This window comes from Lampetra planeri, chromosome 40 (assembly GCF_965212315.1).
Source record: "Lampetra planeri chromosome 40, kcLamPlan1.2.h2, whole genome shotgun sequence".
Classification (NCBI taxonomy): Eukaryota; Metazoa; Chordata; class Hyperoartia; order Petromyzontiformes; family Petromyzontidae; genus Lampetra; species Lampetra planeri.
Genome location: NC_136146.1, coordinates 4,616,781 through 4,636,270, shown reverse-complemented (window position 1 = coordinate 4,636,270; position 19,490 = coordinate 4,616,781). Strand labels below are relative to the sequence as shown.

The window sequence follows — 19,490 nt, the reverse complement described above, 5'->3', positions numbered from 1 at the left end:
CGGTAGTTTTACGCGCTAAAATTATTGTCATTAACCCACGAACCACCCGACGAGATTGCCCCATCTACAACGATGGCGTTCTCTCCATCTTGTCAAGGTGTACCTAGGCTTGAGGCGGTAGCTTAAAGTCGGGCAGTGGTGGTGCACACACCGCAGCTGTTGCGAAAAACTCCCTTCCCGTGAGCGTCGAGACGCCCATATCCCCTCCCCCCCATTTAATTATGTACAAATGTTTTTATTTATTAAGATTTCTTTAAAACATAAAGAAATATGCAAATGAGAAAAAAATGTTAGGGGTCAATTAATTGGGGGGGTGGGGGGGGTCACAATTCATATGGACTACCACCCTGTAGACTCCATCTGTTTCTGCCTGCATGGGATAGAGTGTTGTCCCCTCGCACGCATGGATTTGTTCCAGGTGCTCTGGTTTCCCTTGGTCGTTGGCTGAAGACATCTTAACAATTTCATGTTGGACCTCCCGATTAGCACGGTTGGCTGCGTACTGTGCGAAAGAAGTTCCACGTACGTACGTACACAGAGGACCGCAGAGCTTGGGCAGAAGGTGTCTCCAGCTCACCCGCCTGGCGAGCGTTCCCACTTATCTGCGGCTCCTCCTCGCGCCTCGCGAGGCATTCCCTCTCTTGGAGAGCGAGCGAATTTTTGTCTTGCGCGGCGATGCATTGCAAGATGAAATGACTTGTCTGATTTGAGCAAGACGTGGTTAAGACGCGCGTGATCAGGGGGGGCGGGCGGTCCACTGACGTCATCGCTGCAAGTGACGCGTTGCAAGGTTCGGGAGTTGATGCTGCACTCGCCGATGATGATACCAGGGCACTCCTTCGCTCTGACCTTTAACTGACTGCCTCTACTCATTAACACAAAAGCTTCGGGCTCATATTTGGCATTCTGGAACGCGTAGCCCGGGTTACTTACGCTACAGACCCGACGGGGTAACAGCCATGCGTGCGTTGGCCAAATTTCACGTAAACGCGCACAGGGTTGAGCCTGGATAATAAGTGCCTGGACGTGCAACATTGAGCACGTGAAAAAACCCACAAATCTATTCTTGTCCTGTCACCGTGGGCTCTCCCCACCCACCGTCACCGACACGCACTGCCCAACACCTTGTGGTCAATAACCCCGCTCGCAATCCGCACTGGCGGTGGTGTAGCGGTGAGCGCTGCGCTGCGAACCCGGCGACCCCAGTTCTATTCCCGCTCACGGCCACCAACACCGGTGACGATTATTTGAACCGGTTCTGGGCCTCCCCTAGGTAAACTCGGCCTCAAATGAGTACCTGGTGCAGTGTGTAAACATTGCCACTGGGGAGACAAAGGCGGCCGGGCGTGGTGCTGGCCACCCACCCCCTCGTGTGTCGTGCCGGCCTTCGTTGACGGTGCTACTCGCCAACAGCGCTCGCCCCGACAGTCGACCGGGGCTACACGGAGGTCTTTGTCGGGGAGTGGAGGGGACAGGTGAGGGGGGGGGGCAAATGCTCCAGATGCCTTTCCCTTTATTAAAATCCGGTTGTTTGAGATGTCACGACCGGAGGTGGGGGGGGGGGTGGAGGGGGGGGGCAGACAACAACGTCACAGAGCCTGTGGAGCCAAGTCCCGCCTCTTTCTCCAACCCACCGACGTCACAACACGCACAGCGGCACCTGACCACGACGCCAGCACCTCCGCCCGCCGCACCATTTTTATCCCGTTTTTCCTGACAGCCGTAATTCGTCACCCTACCTGTCACCCTACCTGTCAACCCGTACGATTTACTACCCCGTATTCCTGTACAGGGAAATTTAGTTTTCAGGTCCACACGGCATACAGACGTTTCAATACGGGCAAAACAATGTTCGTGTCTATGTGTTTGTGTTTCTCCCTTGTGATGGCACTTTGTAGGATGAACGTTGAGATTTATAAAAGCACGGGGTGACCAGTAAGGTCTGAATTGGTCTGTAGTAAGGTAGGGCATCGATAAGGGGTTGCCAGGTGTGTGTCCGTGACACGAGATGAGCAATTCTGGTGTATTGGCAACCGCGGGCACGAGTTTTACGCGAGCTTCAAGCCATGCACGTTGCTACGACGTACAGGAGGTGCAGCGGTTCGAGCCCCAGGGTGGTGGCCCCGATGGAATTTCGTCCGCGATGTGATGTCGGTGTTTACGACGCGATGTCAGCCTCGCGCGACGTTGCCGCCGTGTTTAGCGTGTTTCGTAAGGTTTTAGAAAACGACAAAAGTGGCCCATCGACTTTTGACTTGGGAGCAATGAGATTTGCTGACGATCAACTGGAGTTACCGACCTTGCCGTCCCCCAGTGTTGTATTCCCGGTCGCCTCTTCAAGAAGAAGAGTTTGAGTTTATTTTAAGCAGTCCCCTTCCCTCCTCCTCCTGGATCTCTCTTGAAGCCTCGCCTGTTCTCCACTGCCCATTATCTTCCCCTACCCCCACCCTTCCATCTCTTCCCTCCCCTTCCCTAACCCCCACGCACCCCTCTATCGTGGTCTCACCTCTCCCATGCTCCCCTATCCCCTACGAACCCCTCTATCGTGACCATCTCCCCTCCCCTAACCGCTACATCTACCCTCGATGGTGACCACCCATTCTTCATGCCTTGCATGCCCCTGTCATGTCAATCTTAAATTTTTTCTCGTTTTACCGTATTTTAAAATATGGTCAAAGGTGCCCAAAATATAAAATCACATTTGATTTATTAGATGTATGACCGCATTTAGCCAGTTGCCCCGGGGGGGGGGGGGGGGGGCTATTTTACGCAGGAGATCCGCGGTGTGAGCACAGCAGCAACCACAAAACAACTTTCAGCATTGTAGAGGAACGAGTACAGCGGTCATTAAGGAATATTGCAGAACTCGCAAACGCGGTATATGACTGCTCGCAAATGAGACGCATGAACAAACAAAAACCGACACATAATGGGAGAGCCCAAAACGCGGCAGATGAAAGTTACGCACACCTGTGCAAGTAAGCGTTGATGTTGACGGTGTTGATGGTGACGTGAATTCACGCTCAACTAAAACAAGACAGCGCCAACATGTTTGGGAGCTAGAGGCAGCAGACAAAACGTTCGGTACGGGATGCCAGTCAGCATCATTTGTTTTTTTGCCTCGGAGTTAAATAAAGAGGGGGAGTGAAGGGACAGAACCAAGCTGTAGATGAGCGGCCAAGGGTATCGCAGAAACGTGGAGCAGCAACGCGGAGAGACTTTTTGCACCAAACAAAGGGGAATTTTTTGTCGGAATAAGGAAGGCACGTTTGAGGCTACGGGGGAGTGAGGGAGGGAGTCAGAAGTGATACCGACATCCCTCAAGAGGAGGGCCCTCTCCGATGCATCCTCTGTTGGCCCGCGGCCGGCCTCACGTTTGTTTGGCACGACAGCTTGTCACGGCCACGGGAAAAAATAACCTCTCCGCAGCCGGGGGGGGGGGGGGGGGTGGGGGAGCGTCCCTTTAAGAGGCCCACTAAAAAGGGTCGCCGACTGCACAGGTGACCGGCTCGATGGGGAGTCTGCCGGCCTGCAGTGCGGTCACAACCGGTTGGAGAGGGGCGCAGATTGGCGTCCTTCTCGAACGTGACTTGAGCAATTGCTGTCCTGCTCCCGTGGTGACCTTCAGTGACTTAACTCTCGTCGCAGAGTCAAGCTGCGCGGGAAAATGTGCTTTATTGACGGCAAAAAAGAGGCGTGATTTGTTACTTGTAGGGATCGGTCTCCCCCATCATGCCTTGCACCGCCACGTGACACCGCCACGCCGCTTGTATACTGTAGCAGAGCCTCGCTTTATATTCTTAGGTTTTTTCGGTAAAGTCACATAGGTAAAAAATTAAATTAAAATTAATAAAAGTAAAATTTAAAATCACAGTGATTTTTTATCTTACTTTTATTCATTTTCACAGTGATTTTTTATTTTACTTTTATTAATTTTAATTTTATTTCTTATTTACGTGACTTCACCGAAAAAACCTAAGAGTATGAATCCTTGCAGTCACGAAAGCTTCAAATCTAGCCTCGCTTTAGACTGCCAACAAAAAAGAGTCAAAATTGTGGCCACGTTTTTTCAGAATCAATCAGAATCTTTATTTACACTTTAGGAATCCGATGAGCTATAATGCTTATTTTCACAGATGTCCAGTAGGAGCGGGTTAAAACGTTAAAACAAAAAACAATAAAACACAACATAGGAGTGCAAAGTATAGGAAAGGTAAACAAATGACTTTAAAAATATTTATACGAATAAAACAAAACTTTGTTATCTTACCGGGTAAAGCCCACTGAGCTATTAGCTTATTTTTTAGCAGCGAGACAACCGCATACCAGTTTCATCCTTGCTGGGAATCATCAGCAAGGGATAGCCACCATTGGGGCAGTGACACGGTCTAACTGGTAGCACGTTCACCGCTTGCGGTTTGCATCAGAGGTTCGCGGTTTGCATCTGTCAGGCCTCCCTGATTATTTGCTGTGGGTTCATTAACTGTCCAACACACATCAGTAGCAGCTGCACAGTGGACGTTAAGTGTCACGAGGAGTTATTCGAAGAGGGCAGCCCACTTGTGTGCAGGCCTTACGGTCCAAAATTGCCAACTTTGAAAATTCACACTGCACTATGAACCCAGCGACCCAAGTTCAATTCCCCATCACCACAACCAACAACCGTGACGATTATCTGAACCGGTCCTGGGCCTCCCCTAGGTTGACTCAGCCTCAAATTAGTACCTGGTGCAGTGTGTAAACATTACCACTCGGGAGACAAAGGCGGCCGGGCGTGGTGTTGGCCACCCACCCCCTTGTGTGCAGTGCTGGCCTTCATAGGTCCTACTACTTGCTAACAGTGCTTGCTCCAACAGTCTACTAAGGTTAGACGGGTAAATGTATTATCATTAGCTCTGGCGACTCGCTATACAATGAAGATTGTACCAGCTCTTGTACCGGCACGGTGTGGACTTTGAATGCAGAAGTGGTTAGTCGGCGGAAATGAATCGCAAGGCTGCCGAAAGTAAACCTTTGTCAGAATACAGGTCCTGTACAGAATTAATCTTTTCTACAAAGTTCAGCACAGCACCGCACTTATCCTTACTCACGACCTGCCGCCACAGTCGTATCGTTATCCAGTATTGCAGTATTGGGGCACGTGATGGTGATGATGATATGGCCACAGTCGTATGGTTATCCAGTATTGGGGCACGTGACGGTGATGATGATAGGCCAGCTGTGAATAAAGCGTCTCCTCCTGATGATAATGCCCGGTCGGTAACTCTGGCGAGGTCCTACACAGTGCACCACTATTATTAGTAGCAGTGCCCCCGCATGGTAAGTTTTAACCCCCACCCCATCGAAGGCAACTTAAACAATTCCCAGGTGGTTACCGATCTTTCTCTGCGCCCCTACAAACTACGGGCTTGGGTAGCCGGGGTAGCAGCGTTAACCAGCATCCTCTCCCCACGCAGACACAGGTGCAGCTGTTCTTATCTGGACCTGACGGGGTCAAGCCGTGTTAGCGAGCACCTGTTGGAGGCAGCACGGCACAGGTGCTACGCGGCTGGGTCCAACGTCGAGCTCGCCCAGCCTGGTCCGTCTCCCCAGTGCTGGCGCTCACGTCACCGCCCATATGAGATAGTGCTCATTTACGACTTCAGTGACCTAGGTAGGTGGTGGTGGGAGGTGTACATGGCAGGTTCATGTTCAGATAAGGTTTAGTGCAGGTGGTGAACGTTTTTGACCAGTATTCGAACCAAAGTCGCTGAGATTGTAGTGCATTGTGTGAACAATAATCGTCTTCCCACTGCACACAAAATAAGTGCAAACTCAACTATCAACTGTTTAAACTAAACTATTTTTTATTTGATCAGATTGTGCCCACTGAGCTATATCGCTCTTTTTCAGAAGCGACCTGGCCACAAATGATAGCTCAACGAAGTGGCTTATCACGTGGATATTTATAGCAGCCAAATACACTAAACAAGCGTTTCTGAATGTGGAGGGGAAAACCAGAGGACCCGAGATAAATCCACGTGACCACGGGGGGAGAACACACAAACTCCAAATATACAGCAGGTGTATGGGTTGGGATCGAACCCACGACCTCCTGTATACCAGGCGAGGTAGTTAACATCTCGCCACCGCGGCGCCCCAAACATTGGAATGGCGTGGCCAGCACCACACATGGATCCCTCTTCAGTGCTACCCACCGCTGCGTTTCCGACGGTGGTCAGGTTCGGTGAAGGGGCCCCGCACGGCTCAGATGTCGGAGTGCCGAGCCAGCGCCACGGCTAAAACCCTGGGTTCCAATCCAGGCAGTTGCCCGGCCATCATCGAACCCGGGTGGTCAAGTGCAGTGAGTGGATGGTCTCAGCCCGGTCACCAATGACTGCACAAACAAAACCAAAAATACTTGTCAAATTTTAGGTTCTCACTCAATTTAAGCATATTGTTTCTGAACAGCTCCGATCGTCGGAAATGTTGGTTTCTTTTGCATGCCACGAAAAAACACCCCACGACAGGAGGGGCCGCATGAAGGTATGGCCTCAGAGTAAGAGAACAAAGTCATGGAAGCTGTTCTTCTGCGACGCCGTCTGTCCTGGGCCACCCTCTCTGCGAGAAATGCGGCACTCGAGTTTCTCCCACCTGGCTTGGACGAAGGGGAACATCGCCTGGCGTGGCGTGACATTATGCAATCACGCAGCGGGGGGTGGGGGGGGGGCTGCGAGCGGGGCGAGACGTAAACGGGACACAAAGCACGGTGCGCGTCGGCCTTTCCATCGACAACTTGAGAGACACCAGCGCGGCGCCACGACCACACCTTTGTGTCCGTGCACCCCCCCCCCGCCGCCACCCCCCTCCCGGCATTGGCGAAGGTCGTCCGTGTGACTTTGTGACACGGTCTTCTCGCCTCTCCACCCACTGCGGCATGGTAACAACAGTGCAACGATGCGGAATTGGATTGTCATAACCTACGTACATACGTATGTACGTATGTATGTATGTCAAGCTTCCTTCGCACCATATGTAGCCAGACCGTGCTAATCGGAAGTGCGGGGGAAGGACAACAAACTAAACACAAAAAGCAGTTCTAAAGAAATGAGTTTTAAATTTCGATTTGAAAGTACACAGCTTGTTAGGGTTTGGTGGGTTTCTTGTTTTATTTGGAGTGCCGGATTGATGGATGGACGTTGTGACGTTTGCAGCAGATAAGGTTTAAAAAAAACATCTTCAAAGGTCAAAAGTTTGAAAAATGTCTCTCCAATTACTTAATTGGTAGAAACCACGTAGCAGCATCGCCACCTACTGGCAGACCAAGGCCCGTTCGCAAGCAGGTTCTGCATGCGCCTTGCGCCATGTAGGGACAGCTGCCACTGGGTGGGGTGGGACCCCCTTGGCTCGGCTGCAGCAGGACATAGAAAGAGTTGAGATGCAATGTGATGCAATGAGATGCAATGTGATGCAATGAGATGCAATGAGATGCAATGTGATGCAATGAGATGCAATGAGATGCAATGTGATGCAATGAGATGCAACGTGATGCCAGGCGCTTTGAGTTGTTGATGTGTGGACGCAAGCATACCTGCGAATCCTGAGAAGTGTCTCTTCGATTTGGAATCGGGGGGGGGGGCAGTCGTCTCCAACAATGGCACTGCATCTGTGGTGGAGATTCCACATTCCCTGTTGGTGGTGCTGTGGTCAGAGTGCTCGGCTTGCAATCACAAGGTCACAAGGTCACAAGGCCTTTGACGGGTTGTTAACTCGGCCCCATATTTCCTCCGCGGTCAATAAAGTGGCGAACAATTTGTCAGCAGCTGTCGTGGAAATGTTTCGTCATCAGCAGGATGAACCTGCTGCTGGATGAAGGCCTCACCGAGCCTGAGCCATCCTTCCCGTATAACAATTCATCTCGCGATGGATTAAGGGGGGTCCAATTTCATCGTTGCTTATCCAAATTGGACCTACTTGACATCTGTGAAAAAGTAGCAAACGCAGCCGAACGGATGGACCAGAAGCCACTGGCACAGGCAAAAGAGAATGGAACAAAAGTTTAAGAGTGCATTAGAAAGCATGCAATTAGGCGTGGTCTAATGCCTCTGGGTGTGTATGAGGCTTATTAAAATCTATTTCAGTACTATAATGAATTGCCTGTCCCACACACCCTTGTATAAATTGTTGTCGTGCCACATTTTCTTCCAAATGTTGATCTCCGCACTCCACCTGGCTTTGGCTAAACCGGAGATTCAAGTGTAGTGAGTTTGACGGCTTCTGCCCAGTCAGCAGTTTTTTTTTTATGCGAAGGCTGCACAGTTGCGCAGACCACGGCTTTGGGAAGCGCTCTTCTGCATTGACTGCCCCTTGAGCCAGGAAGTTACACATTTGCATTGGCTTACGTGGTTTATTCGAAGTTTGGTTTGTTAGGCCAAGGAAAGGGTTGTTTGTTACTATATTTCTACCAATGAGTCACCGTTCATGTGCCAATTTAAGACGGTGCATCTGAACATATTTTTTGTAAAATGTCATTTCTATCGGGGGCCTTGCGGTGTATATAGAGTATGTTGCAGTCTCCAGATGTTAGTATTTGTTTTATTTGACCAGGTAAGGTCCACTGAACTACACAGCTATTTTTCAGAAGCGACCTGGTCACAAAGGAAAGTTCAACGAAGTGGCTTATCAGCATGTGGAAATTGATTGCAGCCAAACACTCTAAACGAATGTTGATTCTAAATGTGGAGGGAAAAACTGGAGGACCCAGATAAAACTCCACCCGGGATCGAATCCACGACCTTCTGTATATCAGGCGAGGTAGTTAACAGTTGGTTACCGTGGCACCCACCAGAGATGCCTCTGCATTGCCCAAAACGTCACCTATTAGATACGTTTCCTGTTAGTGCCCCACCGTGTTATTGATGAACGTGTTGAGTTATTGTTTCCATGTGAACTTCTTTTTCACCGTACGTAGCCAACAACGCTAATTGGAGGTGGACCACGGCCAACGCAGCAGTTGCAGCAGCATAACAACAACAACGTGTTCATATCGTATATATCATATCATAACCGCCAACCAATACGTGCTACCCGTATTCTTGTCCAGGGAAATTGAGTTTTCAGGTCCATACGGCGTACAGCCGTTTTAATGCGGGCAAAACAATGTTTGTGTCTTTTTGTTTGTGTTTCTCCCTTGTGATGGGACTTTGTGGCATGAACGTTGAGATGTATGAGGGGCACGGGGTAACCAATCAGGTCTGAATTGGTCTGTAGTAAGGTAGGGCATCGATAAGGGGTTGAGGCGCTGTACAGTGAACTAATCAAGGTACAAGATGGTTGGTGAGATGAAACGAGATGAGTGGATGGGATACGTGTAAAATGAGGTGCTGGTGGTGGTGGTGACGATACGTGGAATAAACGGAGATGGAAATGAGATGAGTGGATTGATGATGGGTGACCAGGGGGAGCTGGGCACAGGGAAGGCGGCGTTGGTACGAGTGGGGAGGACAACGAGGGGAGAAGGAAGGGTGGACAAGAGAGAACGAGTGGGGTTTAAGAGCTGAGCGGAAGGTCGTGAGCGAGGATGATGTTTTGACGTGCAAGGGCAGTTGATTCCAGTGAAGAGGGGCTCGGAGATTGTTTGGTTTGTTTGGTTTACTCGCAGTTAACCCATTGCACACCAGGAGATATTTACCTTAAAGCTCTGCACAGGTAATGCCGGATTGTACAAGAGCATATTTCTCAAAACTGAAGCAACTTCTAAATTTAGGTCGCGTTTTGCACCGGTTGTCAAAAAAGAGGTATTCGTGTCTGCCTTTGCTTAGAGGTTATAAATACTTCCTGATATGAAGACGCGCAATTGCACCCAGCAGCATACATGGGTGTACGCCACTGTGTTCAAATCGGCAGGTTGTGAGTGGTGGGGTAAAGTGTGGGTACTCCCACCACCTTCCCAAGACTTCTGGCCGGCGTGGAAGACTAGGCCAAAAACACCCTCTCGAGGGCTGCCTCTAGTCTGGGCCTTTCCGGCAGCATTAGAAAGCAATGCCAGCTATCAGGACCAGCGACGCTGAGGATAGCGCACTGCTCTCTAAACCTGCACGCCCGAGTTTGATTCCCGGCCACGGCTAACATTCCCGCGCCTCCGATTAGCACGGTTGGCTACGTACGGTGCGAAAGAAGTTCAACGCACGTACATACGCAGGCATCTGGGCTTGAACAAAGGGAGGCGCTCGCTAACAGCGCTTGCCCCCAACAGATTGTTATCGGCTTCAGGAGGTTGCGTGCGGGGGAGGGGGGGGGTACTCTGTCTCTTGTCGTTGATGCTAACCGTGGGTTGTGGGGTTCCCGTCTGCGGGCGCAGGAGGCTGCCCCTCCTGGAAGGTGGCGCTGCTGTCAGAGGTGCTCGCCGTTTGGCCCGTGGAGCAAGCGCCGGCGCAGTGGCAGAGGTCGCGACCCCGCCCCGACCTGCACGCGTTCACGGGTACGCGTGGACAGCCGTAATGCCGTCTGCCCTCTCCATACGAGTGCCGTAGTCGCCCCCGATAGTCCGTTTAAAGTTTCCGGTTGTCCGTATTACCTCGATTCATCTGTAAGATAACCTGCGGCGAGGCGGCTGGCGCAAGTTTATTTGCGCGACTTCGTGAAATGTCTTCGATCTGCCGCGTTTATACGCCTGACTTTGCACCGATTTCTGATTGCTGCATTGCCGTGCTTCACCGCTAAAACTATAATCGCAAAAGCACTCAAACTTTCCAACACAACTTCCGAACACAAATTCCTAACACAACCCACCTTAAAATAATGATTTAGGATATACTCTTTTCACCAACCGCTAAACAGATTCGCCTTTTCACACCAATCTCACCTGCCAATCACAACCAATCAACTATCAACTAATTACTAAAGTGGATCACGGGCACGATTGTTGTGCTGATGACGTCACCGCACGGCACCTTCGTGAACCTGGATCAGGAAGATCAATCACACGACACGTGAGCTGCTGTTGCTACAACAGCCTGGGGATTCTGAATGTGATCGCCAGCGAAATGTCATTTAGACTTGTCACAAGTTTGCTTGTTTTTTATATTACTCTGGTTTGGCTAAAAAAAACTAAATCCATTTGGCATATTTGCCCGTGACGTGACAAGCTGATTTGATTGGCTCTGCCGGGTGACGGAGGGTTAAAGCTGAACATTGCCATTGTACCTGCACGATTTAACCCGGACGTTACTATGCACTTTAGTTCATTCGTTTTGCTGTTATCATTTTGGTGACTCTTGCAAATGAGGCCACTTGCAAATGAGGCTTACCCTGGTCTCTTGAGGACCCACCTGGTTAAACAAATTTTGAAACTTGAGCAAAGGCACACACACACACACAAGGCTATGTACACATCCAAATCAAGTTAACACATGTGTGCACGCAGGCACGCACACATTACAGGCACCTCGACAAACACACTCATGCAGGCAGGCACAAACCCACACGCAAAAGACAAAGATCATCTTTTTTGCCTTGACAGACTGTGGGACAAGTGCTGTTAGCGAGTAGCAACTATGAAGGCCGGCACGGCACACGAGGGGGTGGGTGGCCACAGCACCACCACACCAGGTGCTTCTTTGTAATGCTGAGCCGACGTAGGGTAGGCCCCGGGCTGGCTCGAATAATCGTGAATTGAGCTCGAGTCCATGCCGGGGCTTGTATCAATCCCGCACACCATGGCCACTCAGGTTTTGTTTCTAACCCCCCCCCCCCTCGCCGCCCCCCAGTGTACTTTGTGCGCCGTGAGTCTCGGCAGAAGTGGGCGGTGAGCGACGTGACCTTCTCCACGGAGCATGCGGACGTGGCCGCCCGCTGGGTGCAGGCGGTGCGCAAACAGCTGACGGGCCAAGGCAAGTGGCCACCACGAAGGGCACCGCACAAAGACAAAGATAAAATGAAGATCCCGTGTATAGCCTTAGCAGACTGTTGGGGCAAGTGCAGTTAGCGGGCACCTATGAAGGCCGGCACGACACGCGAGGGGGCGGGTGGCCAACACCATGCCCGGCCGCCTTTGTCTCCCCAGTGACGATGTTTACACACCAGGTACTAGGGGAGGCCCAGGGCCGGTTTAAATAATCGTCACCGATGTTGGCTGTGAGCGGCAATCGAACTTGGGTCCTCGGGCTTGTAGCGCAGCGCGCTAACCGCTGCGCCACCGCTCCCCCGCCACCATCCGCCGCCGCCGTTGTCCCCACCCCACGTGTGACTGACGAGTCATGGTCGTGCAACCGACGCATGATCAACACGCGACAGTCACGCCACCGGAACGCGGTCGATGGCGTGCGACGGATGTGCCATGGGCATCTCCCCCCCCTCCCACCAACCCCCCCAGGAGCTTAGCTCCTCCACCGAATATTTCCCGGGGTCGCCGCGAGACCGGAGCAGGCGACGCGTAACGACGAGAGGAGCCACAGCCGTAGGCGACCCGGCTGGGATTAGGCCCTACCGAAGCTGCGTGACAGCGTATCCAGGATGGGGCGGTGCATAGTGCACGCGCAGCCCATTCCACAGTCCACTGCCGGCTGGGGCCTCCCCACCCTGCGTCGAGGTTGCGGCCGGTGCGACCCACCGTGGGTTTGGTAAAGACCGGAAGCATCTTTTTGAAATTTTATACGAAAAGTTAATATTTAAATGTTCTTTGATTCGTCCCCCCCTCCGATTTCTCCCGCCTGCCCGCCCGTCGCCCCCCCCCCCGCGCCCTGCAGAAGTGGAGCGTCCGGAGAGGCTGCTCGTCTTCGTGAACCCGTTTGGCGGCCGCCGAGAGGGCGAGAAGATCTACCGGCAGCGCGTGCAGCCGCTGCTTGAGCTCGCGTCCATATACGCGCACGTCATCGGTGAGAGAGAGAGGGGGGGGGGGGTCAGGGTTCACGCCGCGGGGTCGGTCTCGACCGGGCCCATCGGCACCGCAGTGCTCGCGAGCGGCGACCGCCTCCGCAGGAGGGTCTCCCGCGTGTCACTAAACGGTGGATCCCTTCTCTCGTTGTCCTTGCCGCGTAGTGACGGAGAGAGCCAACCACGCCCGAGATTTCCTGCTCGCAGAAGACCTCAGCAGTTACAATGGGTATGAGCGTGTGTGTGTGTGTTTGTGTGTGGCCTCAAGGTGCACATGGCCTGGCACAAGCGTCGTGGTGATGTCACCGCCACTTAGTGGCGAATGGCGGTTGTTGTTGTTTGTGTTTTGGGGAGCGGTGGCGAAGCGATTAACTCGCTGGGCTACTAACCCGGCAGAGGCCCGAGTTCAATTCCTGCTCACAGCCACCAACACCTGTGACGATTATCTGAACCTCCGACTCGACCTCATATGAGTGTGTCAACAACATCGCCACTGGGGAGACAAAGGTGGCCGGGCGTGGTGCTGGCCACACCACCCCCACGTCTGCCATCGTGGCCTTCGTAGGCGCTCGCTAATAGCGCTTGCCAGAACGGCCTATTCAGGTCTATACACGTGATCTTTGTATGGTTGTGTATGTGTCAGTATATGTTTGTGTGCGTGTGTCTGTTCCTGCATGTTTATGTGTTCGTGATTGTGTGTGTTTGTCCTTGTGTGCGACTGGCTGTATGCGCGTGTCTGTGCATACAGTGTGTCATCACACGCGTTTGTGTGTTCATACACAACCTACGTGCCCTTTTATCCATTCGTCTTCAGAGGCAGTTGCTTTTTTAGATGCCACATCTATCCAAATCGAATCGTACGCCTCTACTAACTTCACCTGCCCTTTCATGTGTTTGTGCACGTGCGTACGTCTGCGTGCCCACCCCCTCCGCATCGCCCCCCCCCCCCACAGTGTGGTGTGTGTGGGCGGAGACGGCATGTTCAGTGAGATTATGCACGGGGTCATCGGGCGCACTCAGTCGGACGCCGGCCTCGACGAACACGACTCCGCCACTCCGCTGCAGCCGTGCCCCCTCCGCATCGGCATCATCCCTGCAGGTGGCAGCCCGCCCCCTACACCCCCCCCCCCAACCTGCTTTTCCACTGGCACATCCTTGTGGGCCCAGCCTGACGAGCCACGTGGTCCGGGTGGTTTTGTCCGCTGGCTATGTGCCGTGCCGTGCCGGAATGAAGCCGCGATGAGTCAGCTTCTCAAAACATCTGAATCTGGCTCGGGGCCAAGCAGGGCCGGGGGCGGGATTAATAATGTTTGTTATTGTTTCCGATGGCAGTGACGGTTGGCTACGTGCGGTGCGAATGAAGCTCACCGTACATACATACACGAAAATTATTTAATCATCAAGGTGTGGTGGTAATAGTAGTAACAGTGAAGCCACGAACGCTGTTGCCAGTGGTGGTGATAGTCATGTGATTTGCATCGTTGGCAGTGGTGGTGATAGTCATGTGATTTGCATCGTTGGTGGTGGCGGTGGTGGTGGCGGCGGTGGCGGCGGTGGTGTAACGGTTTGGTCGTCATCTCCCTCCAGGTTCCACGGACTGCGTGTGTTTTGCCACGGTGGGGACCAATGATCCCGTCACGTCTGCCCTGCACATCATCATCGGTACGCAGGCTGCCCCTCCGCATCCCTCCCGCTTACCTCACCGCCCATTCTCTGCCCGATCTTGGCACACATGCAATCCCGTGGCTTGAACGTGGGTTTTGGTGGATCGCACAGAGGCTAGTGCGGGTCTTTGGGTCTCTTGTGTGAGCCTATGGTCTCTGTGGGTCTGTGTGTTTGTGTATGAGCAAGGTCTCTGTGGGTTTCTGTGTGAGCTTGGTCTGTGGGTTTCTTGGTGAGCCTATGGTCTCTGTGTAAGTCTGTGGGTTTCTGTGTGAGCTTGGTCTGTGGGTTTCTTGGTGAGCCTATGGTCTCTGTGTAAGTCTGTGGGTTTCTGTATGAGCAAGGTCTCTGTGGGTTTTTGTGTGAGCTTGGTCTGTGGGTTTCTTGGTGAGCCTATGGTCTCTGTGTAAGTCTGTGGGTTTCTGTGTGAACGTGGTCTCTGTGGGTTTCTGTGTGAGCCTATGGTCTCTGTGTAAGTCTGTGGGTTTCTGTGTGAGCAAGGTCTCTGTGGGTTTCTGTGTGAGCCTATGGTCTCTGTGGGTCTGTGGGTTTCTGTATGAGCAAGGTCTCTGTGGGTTTTTGTGTGAGCTTGGTCTGTGGGTTTCTTGGTGAGCCTATGGTCTCTGTGTAAGTCTGTGGGTTTCTGTGCGAGCGTGGTCTCTGTGGGTTTCTGTGTGAGTCTGTGGGTGTTTGTTGTGAGCCGTGTTCCCTGTGCTGCCACTCCCATGCAGGTGATGATCAGCCCCTGGACGTGTGCAGCGTGCGACAGGGCGAGCGGCTGCTGCGCTACTCCGTGTCGCTGCTGGGCTACGGCTTCTATGGCGACGTGCTGCGTGACAGCGAGACGCGACGCTGGATGGGGCCCATGCGATACGACTTCTCGGGTAGAGCTCTCCAAACGTCCAGCGGGAGAGTGGGCGGGATGAGTGGTGGAGTGGGCGGGTTAAGTGGTAGAAAGTCCCAAGTTGGAGATTTGTTGCATGGATGATCCTATTTTGGCGAGTTTCCTGGCTATTTTACAAAAACATGAACATTGCAGAGGACGAGTACACACGCGGATGAAACAAATACAGTGCGAGGATAGTACGACAGCAAGACGTGGCAGAAAGACGTGCGTACGCTCTGTATCGTACTCGAACAGTGACATAAACGCACACAAATTGAGCAAAAAAAACAACAACGTGGGAGCAAGAGACGCAAGAATAAAGTTAGGTGCAAGTAAGCTCTGTGTTTTGGCCTAATACGGACATGAAAATCGGGGGAGTGAACCAAGCTTCAGATGGGCAGCAAGGGTGATGCAGCAACGTGGAAATACTCGGTGGAGTTGTGTGCGTGACCTGAGCTCGAACTCTGTCCCTTTGCTCACCCTGCAGGCTTCAAGACTGTCATGAAAAACTGTCGCTACGAGGGCAAGATCGAGTTCCGTCTGGCGGGGTCATCCTGGTCCGGGCCCAGAGACTTGAAGCGTTGCCGGAGCGGGTAACGCGACCTCACGAGCAGTCAGGCGACCTCACGCGACCTCACGCGACCTCACGAGCACTCACGCGACCTCACGCGACCTCACGCGACCTCACACGCCCTCACGAGCAGTCAGGCACCCTCACACGCCCTCACGTGCCCTCACACGCCCTCACGCGCCCTCACGCGCCCTCACGCACCCTCACACGCCCTCACAAGCACTCACGCACCCTCACGCGACCTGACGCGACCTGACGCGACCTGATGTGCTCTCACGTGCTTTCACGCGCCCTCACGCGCCCTCACGAGCAGTCAGGCACCCTCACGCGACCTCACGCGACCTCACGCGCCCTCACGCGCAGTCAGGCACCCTCACGCGACCTCACGCGACCTCACGCGACCTCATGCGACCTCACGCGCCCTCACGCGCCCTCACGCGCCCTCACGCGCCACCGTACAACAACAGCAACAAACAGCGACATCGCCGTTACAGCCCCTCGGGCGATCCGCTGCCGGACGAAGGCCCGCCCACTGCGAGGGGTTTATTTTTATCATGTATCGTCACTGATGTTTCGCCTCTGGCTGGGAAATCGGACTCAGGTGGCCGGGTTTGTGGTGCAGGCTGCTAACCACTGTGACGCCTGTTCCCACGCCTCTTCCCCGCCCCGCGATACGTAGAGTGAATTGTTTTATTGATGTATTTGTTTACCGTTTTATAAGAATGGCCCGTGAATGACTTTGGACCGTGACCTTAAATCGTGGGCAAGTGAATCGGAAATTATTTTAAGATTCATTTCATATTTCAATAAATCATGTGCGCGCACAACACCCACACACACAAGAACCACAGATCGATAATATAACGTTAAAGGCTTTTTGGGCAAATGCTGTCGGTGGAGTATCTATTAATGCCGGCATGGCACATGAGGGGGAGGTGTGGCCATTGCCGCGCTCGGCCGCCTTTGTCTCCCCAGTGTCAATGTTTACACATCGCTCCAGGTGCTCATTTCGGGCTTATTTGACCTTGGAGAGGCCCATGAATGGGTTTGCCACGCATGCCACCTTCTAAATCTCGTACCACGTTCTTGTGTTCATGACAACACAACCATTCCAGGTACTCATTTTAGGCCGAGTCTACCTAGGGGAGAACCAGGTCGCACTCATTACACACACAAAGTGCTTGCCATAAATGAACCACAATGCCTTGCTGATCTTATCACGGAGTATAAACCATCATCACGTGGGCTGCGGTCATCATGTACGCAGCGGCTTTTGGTTGGGTATTGAACAAAGAGGGTCACTGCATCGCGCGCTTTCAGATGCGCTTCTGCGGCCGTCTGGAATGCTCTTCCCTCCGATATTCTGAAGCCACCGGAGCGATGCACTTTGAAATCATGTAGATTGATAACTCATTTCTTTAGAACTTTCTTTTCGTATTTTAGTTTGTTATCCTTACCCGCGCACCTCCGATGACCACGGTTGGCTACTGTACGGTGCGAAAGAAGTTCAACATAATACAACATATATACATCATACAGATATTTAGAATTCATGTTGTTTTTCACTGAGGAAGCACACCACACGTGCTGGAAGGCAGCAGCCAGGCCGTGAGGCTGGCACTACCAACAACCGCCCGAGCTCTGCAGTCCTCTCTATATTAAGGTGTTTACCGCCAATGAATGAGTGTTCATACAAAGGCAGGCGTGGAATTCGGATCTCCTGCATCAAGGGGCGGCATGTCCGCCACCGCGACGCCACTCACTGTGGCCGTGGCTGCGCCCATCTCCCCTGCAGGTGTGAAATCTGCTCGCAGACCTCCGAGAAGCTCAAGGGAGCGGAGGATGAGGAGGAAGGGGGGGGTCTCCCATCCTCCGTGACGCCCCTACCCACCGATGACACGGGTACGTGCGACACGCACTACATGCACTACACACACTGCACACACACACTACACACACACTGCCCACACTACACACACTGCACACACAATACACACTGCACACACACCTATGTACAGGGTGCTTCAAAAAAATGTGTTAACACTTCTGAGAATTTGCAACAATGCCATAATAAATGTGCCTCCGCGCTCTGGAGACCACCTGGAGAAGATTCCAGGCGTGTGTTGACAATGATGGCGAATAAGTCGTAGCGGCGAGGCCGCCTTCCCACCGAGTCCGCCCCAGGTCACTCGCTCGAACCTCCGCGTCTCCGCCCGCTCAGCGGCGGTGGCCGGCACGGCTCGGAACGCGCCGGTGGGAAAGGGGGGAGACCCACGCCGCGTTGGTCTCTGCGCACGCGTGTGGCGCTAACCGCGAGATCCTCCGTGGCCCCGCGCGCGTAGACGGCTGGCGCTGCCTGGAGGGGGAGTTTGTGGCCGTGAACGTGGCCTGCATGAGCTGCGCCTGCCCCAAGAGCCCCCAGGGGCTCTCGCCGGCCGCTCACCTCGCCGACGGCGCCGCCGACCTCATCGTGGTGCGCAAGTGCTCGCGCCTCGAGTTCACGCGCTTCCTCCTGCGGCACACCAACAAGCGCGACCAGGTGCGACCTCGCACGGAGACACGCCGCACTGGTACACACCGACACACGCGACCAGGTGCGACCGCGCACGGCGACACGCTGCGCTGGTACACACCGACACACCGACACACGCGACTACGGGTGTCACGCGCGCACGCACGGGGCCGTGCGAACCCTCCCACCTCACCCTCTCCCCCCCGTGCTCTCCCCTCCGGCGTGGCCGCCCCAGTTCGACTTCCCGTTTGTGGAAGTGTACCGCGTGACGGAGCTCAAGTTCAAGCCGCGGCTTCACGAAGACGACGACGATGTCGGCGGCGGCGGCGGCGACGACGACGATAGCGGCGGCAGGGGCAGCGGCGGCAGCGGCGGCAAGGGCAGCGGGGGCAGCGAGCGCAGCGGCGACTGCGGCCTGAGCGGCGCGTCGGGGCGCGGTGACGGCGTCGGCGACGACGGCGGCGAGGGCTTCTTCCACGACCTAAACGAGAACGCGTGCGGCGCCAGCAGCGACGCCCTCGCCGACGCCGACGACGACGAGCAGCAGCAGCAGCAGCAGCAGTCGCTGTGCGCGTGCCGCTCGTCACGCAACACCAGGAGCACGTGGAACTGCGACGGAGAGATCCTCCACGAGACCGACATCAGCGTGCGGTGAGAGGGAGACGGGGGGGAGGGAGACGGGGGGGAGGGAGACGGGGGGGGGGGAGGGAAACGGGGGGGGGAGGGAAACGGGGGGAGAGGGAAACGGGGGGAGAGGGAGATGGGGGGGAGGGAGACGGGGGGGGGGAGGGAAACGGGGGGGGGAGAGGGAGACGGGGGGGAGGGAGACGGGGGGGAAGGAAACGGGGGGGGGGAGACGGGGGGGGGAAGGAGACGGGGGGGAGGGAGACGGGGGGGAGGGAGACGGGGGGGAGAGGGAGACGGGGGAGAGGGAGACGGGGGGGGGGAGACGGGGGGGAGAGGGAGACGGGGGGAGAGGGAGACGGGGGGAGGGAGACGGGGGGGGG

General features: G+C 54.1%; 1 protein-coding gene across 1 annotated transcript in view; it reads left to right on the top strand.

Moving 5' to 3' along the window:
* CERK (ceramide kinase) overlaps window positions 1-19,490 on the top strand; it is a 37,441-nt gene that overhangs the window by 8,692 nt on the left and 9,259 nt on the right. Inside the window, exons 2-12 of the mRNA XM_078612958.1 lie at window positions 10,340-10,459; window positions 11,748-11,870; window positions 12,726-12,854; window positions 13,018-13,081; window positions 13,806-13,951; window positions 14,440-14,514; window positions 15,246-15,398; window positions 15,888-15,993; window positions 17,767-17,873; window positions 18,314-18,510; window positions 18,719-19,134. Coding sequence (XP_078469084.1) covers window positions 10,340-10,459; window positions 11,748-11,870; window positions 12,726-12,854; window positions 13,018-13,081; window positions 13,806-13,951; window positions 14,440-14,514; window positions 15,246-15,398; window positions 15,888-15,993; window positions 17,767-17,873; window positions 18,314-18,510; window positions 18,719-19,134 — 1,636 coding nt within the window. The remainder of the gene's footprint in view (window positions 1-10,339; window positions 10,460-11,747; window positions 11,871-12,725; window positions 12,855-13,017; window positions 13,082-13,805; window positions 13,952-14,439; window positions 14,515-15,245; window positions 15,399-15,887; window positions 15,994-17,766; window positions 17,874-18,313; window positions 18,511-18,718; window positions 19,135-19,490) is intronic.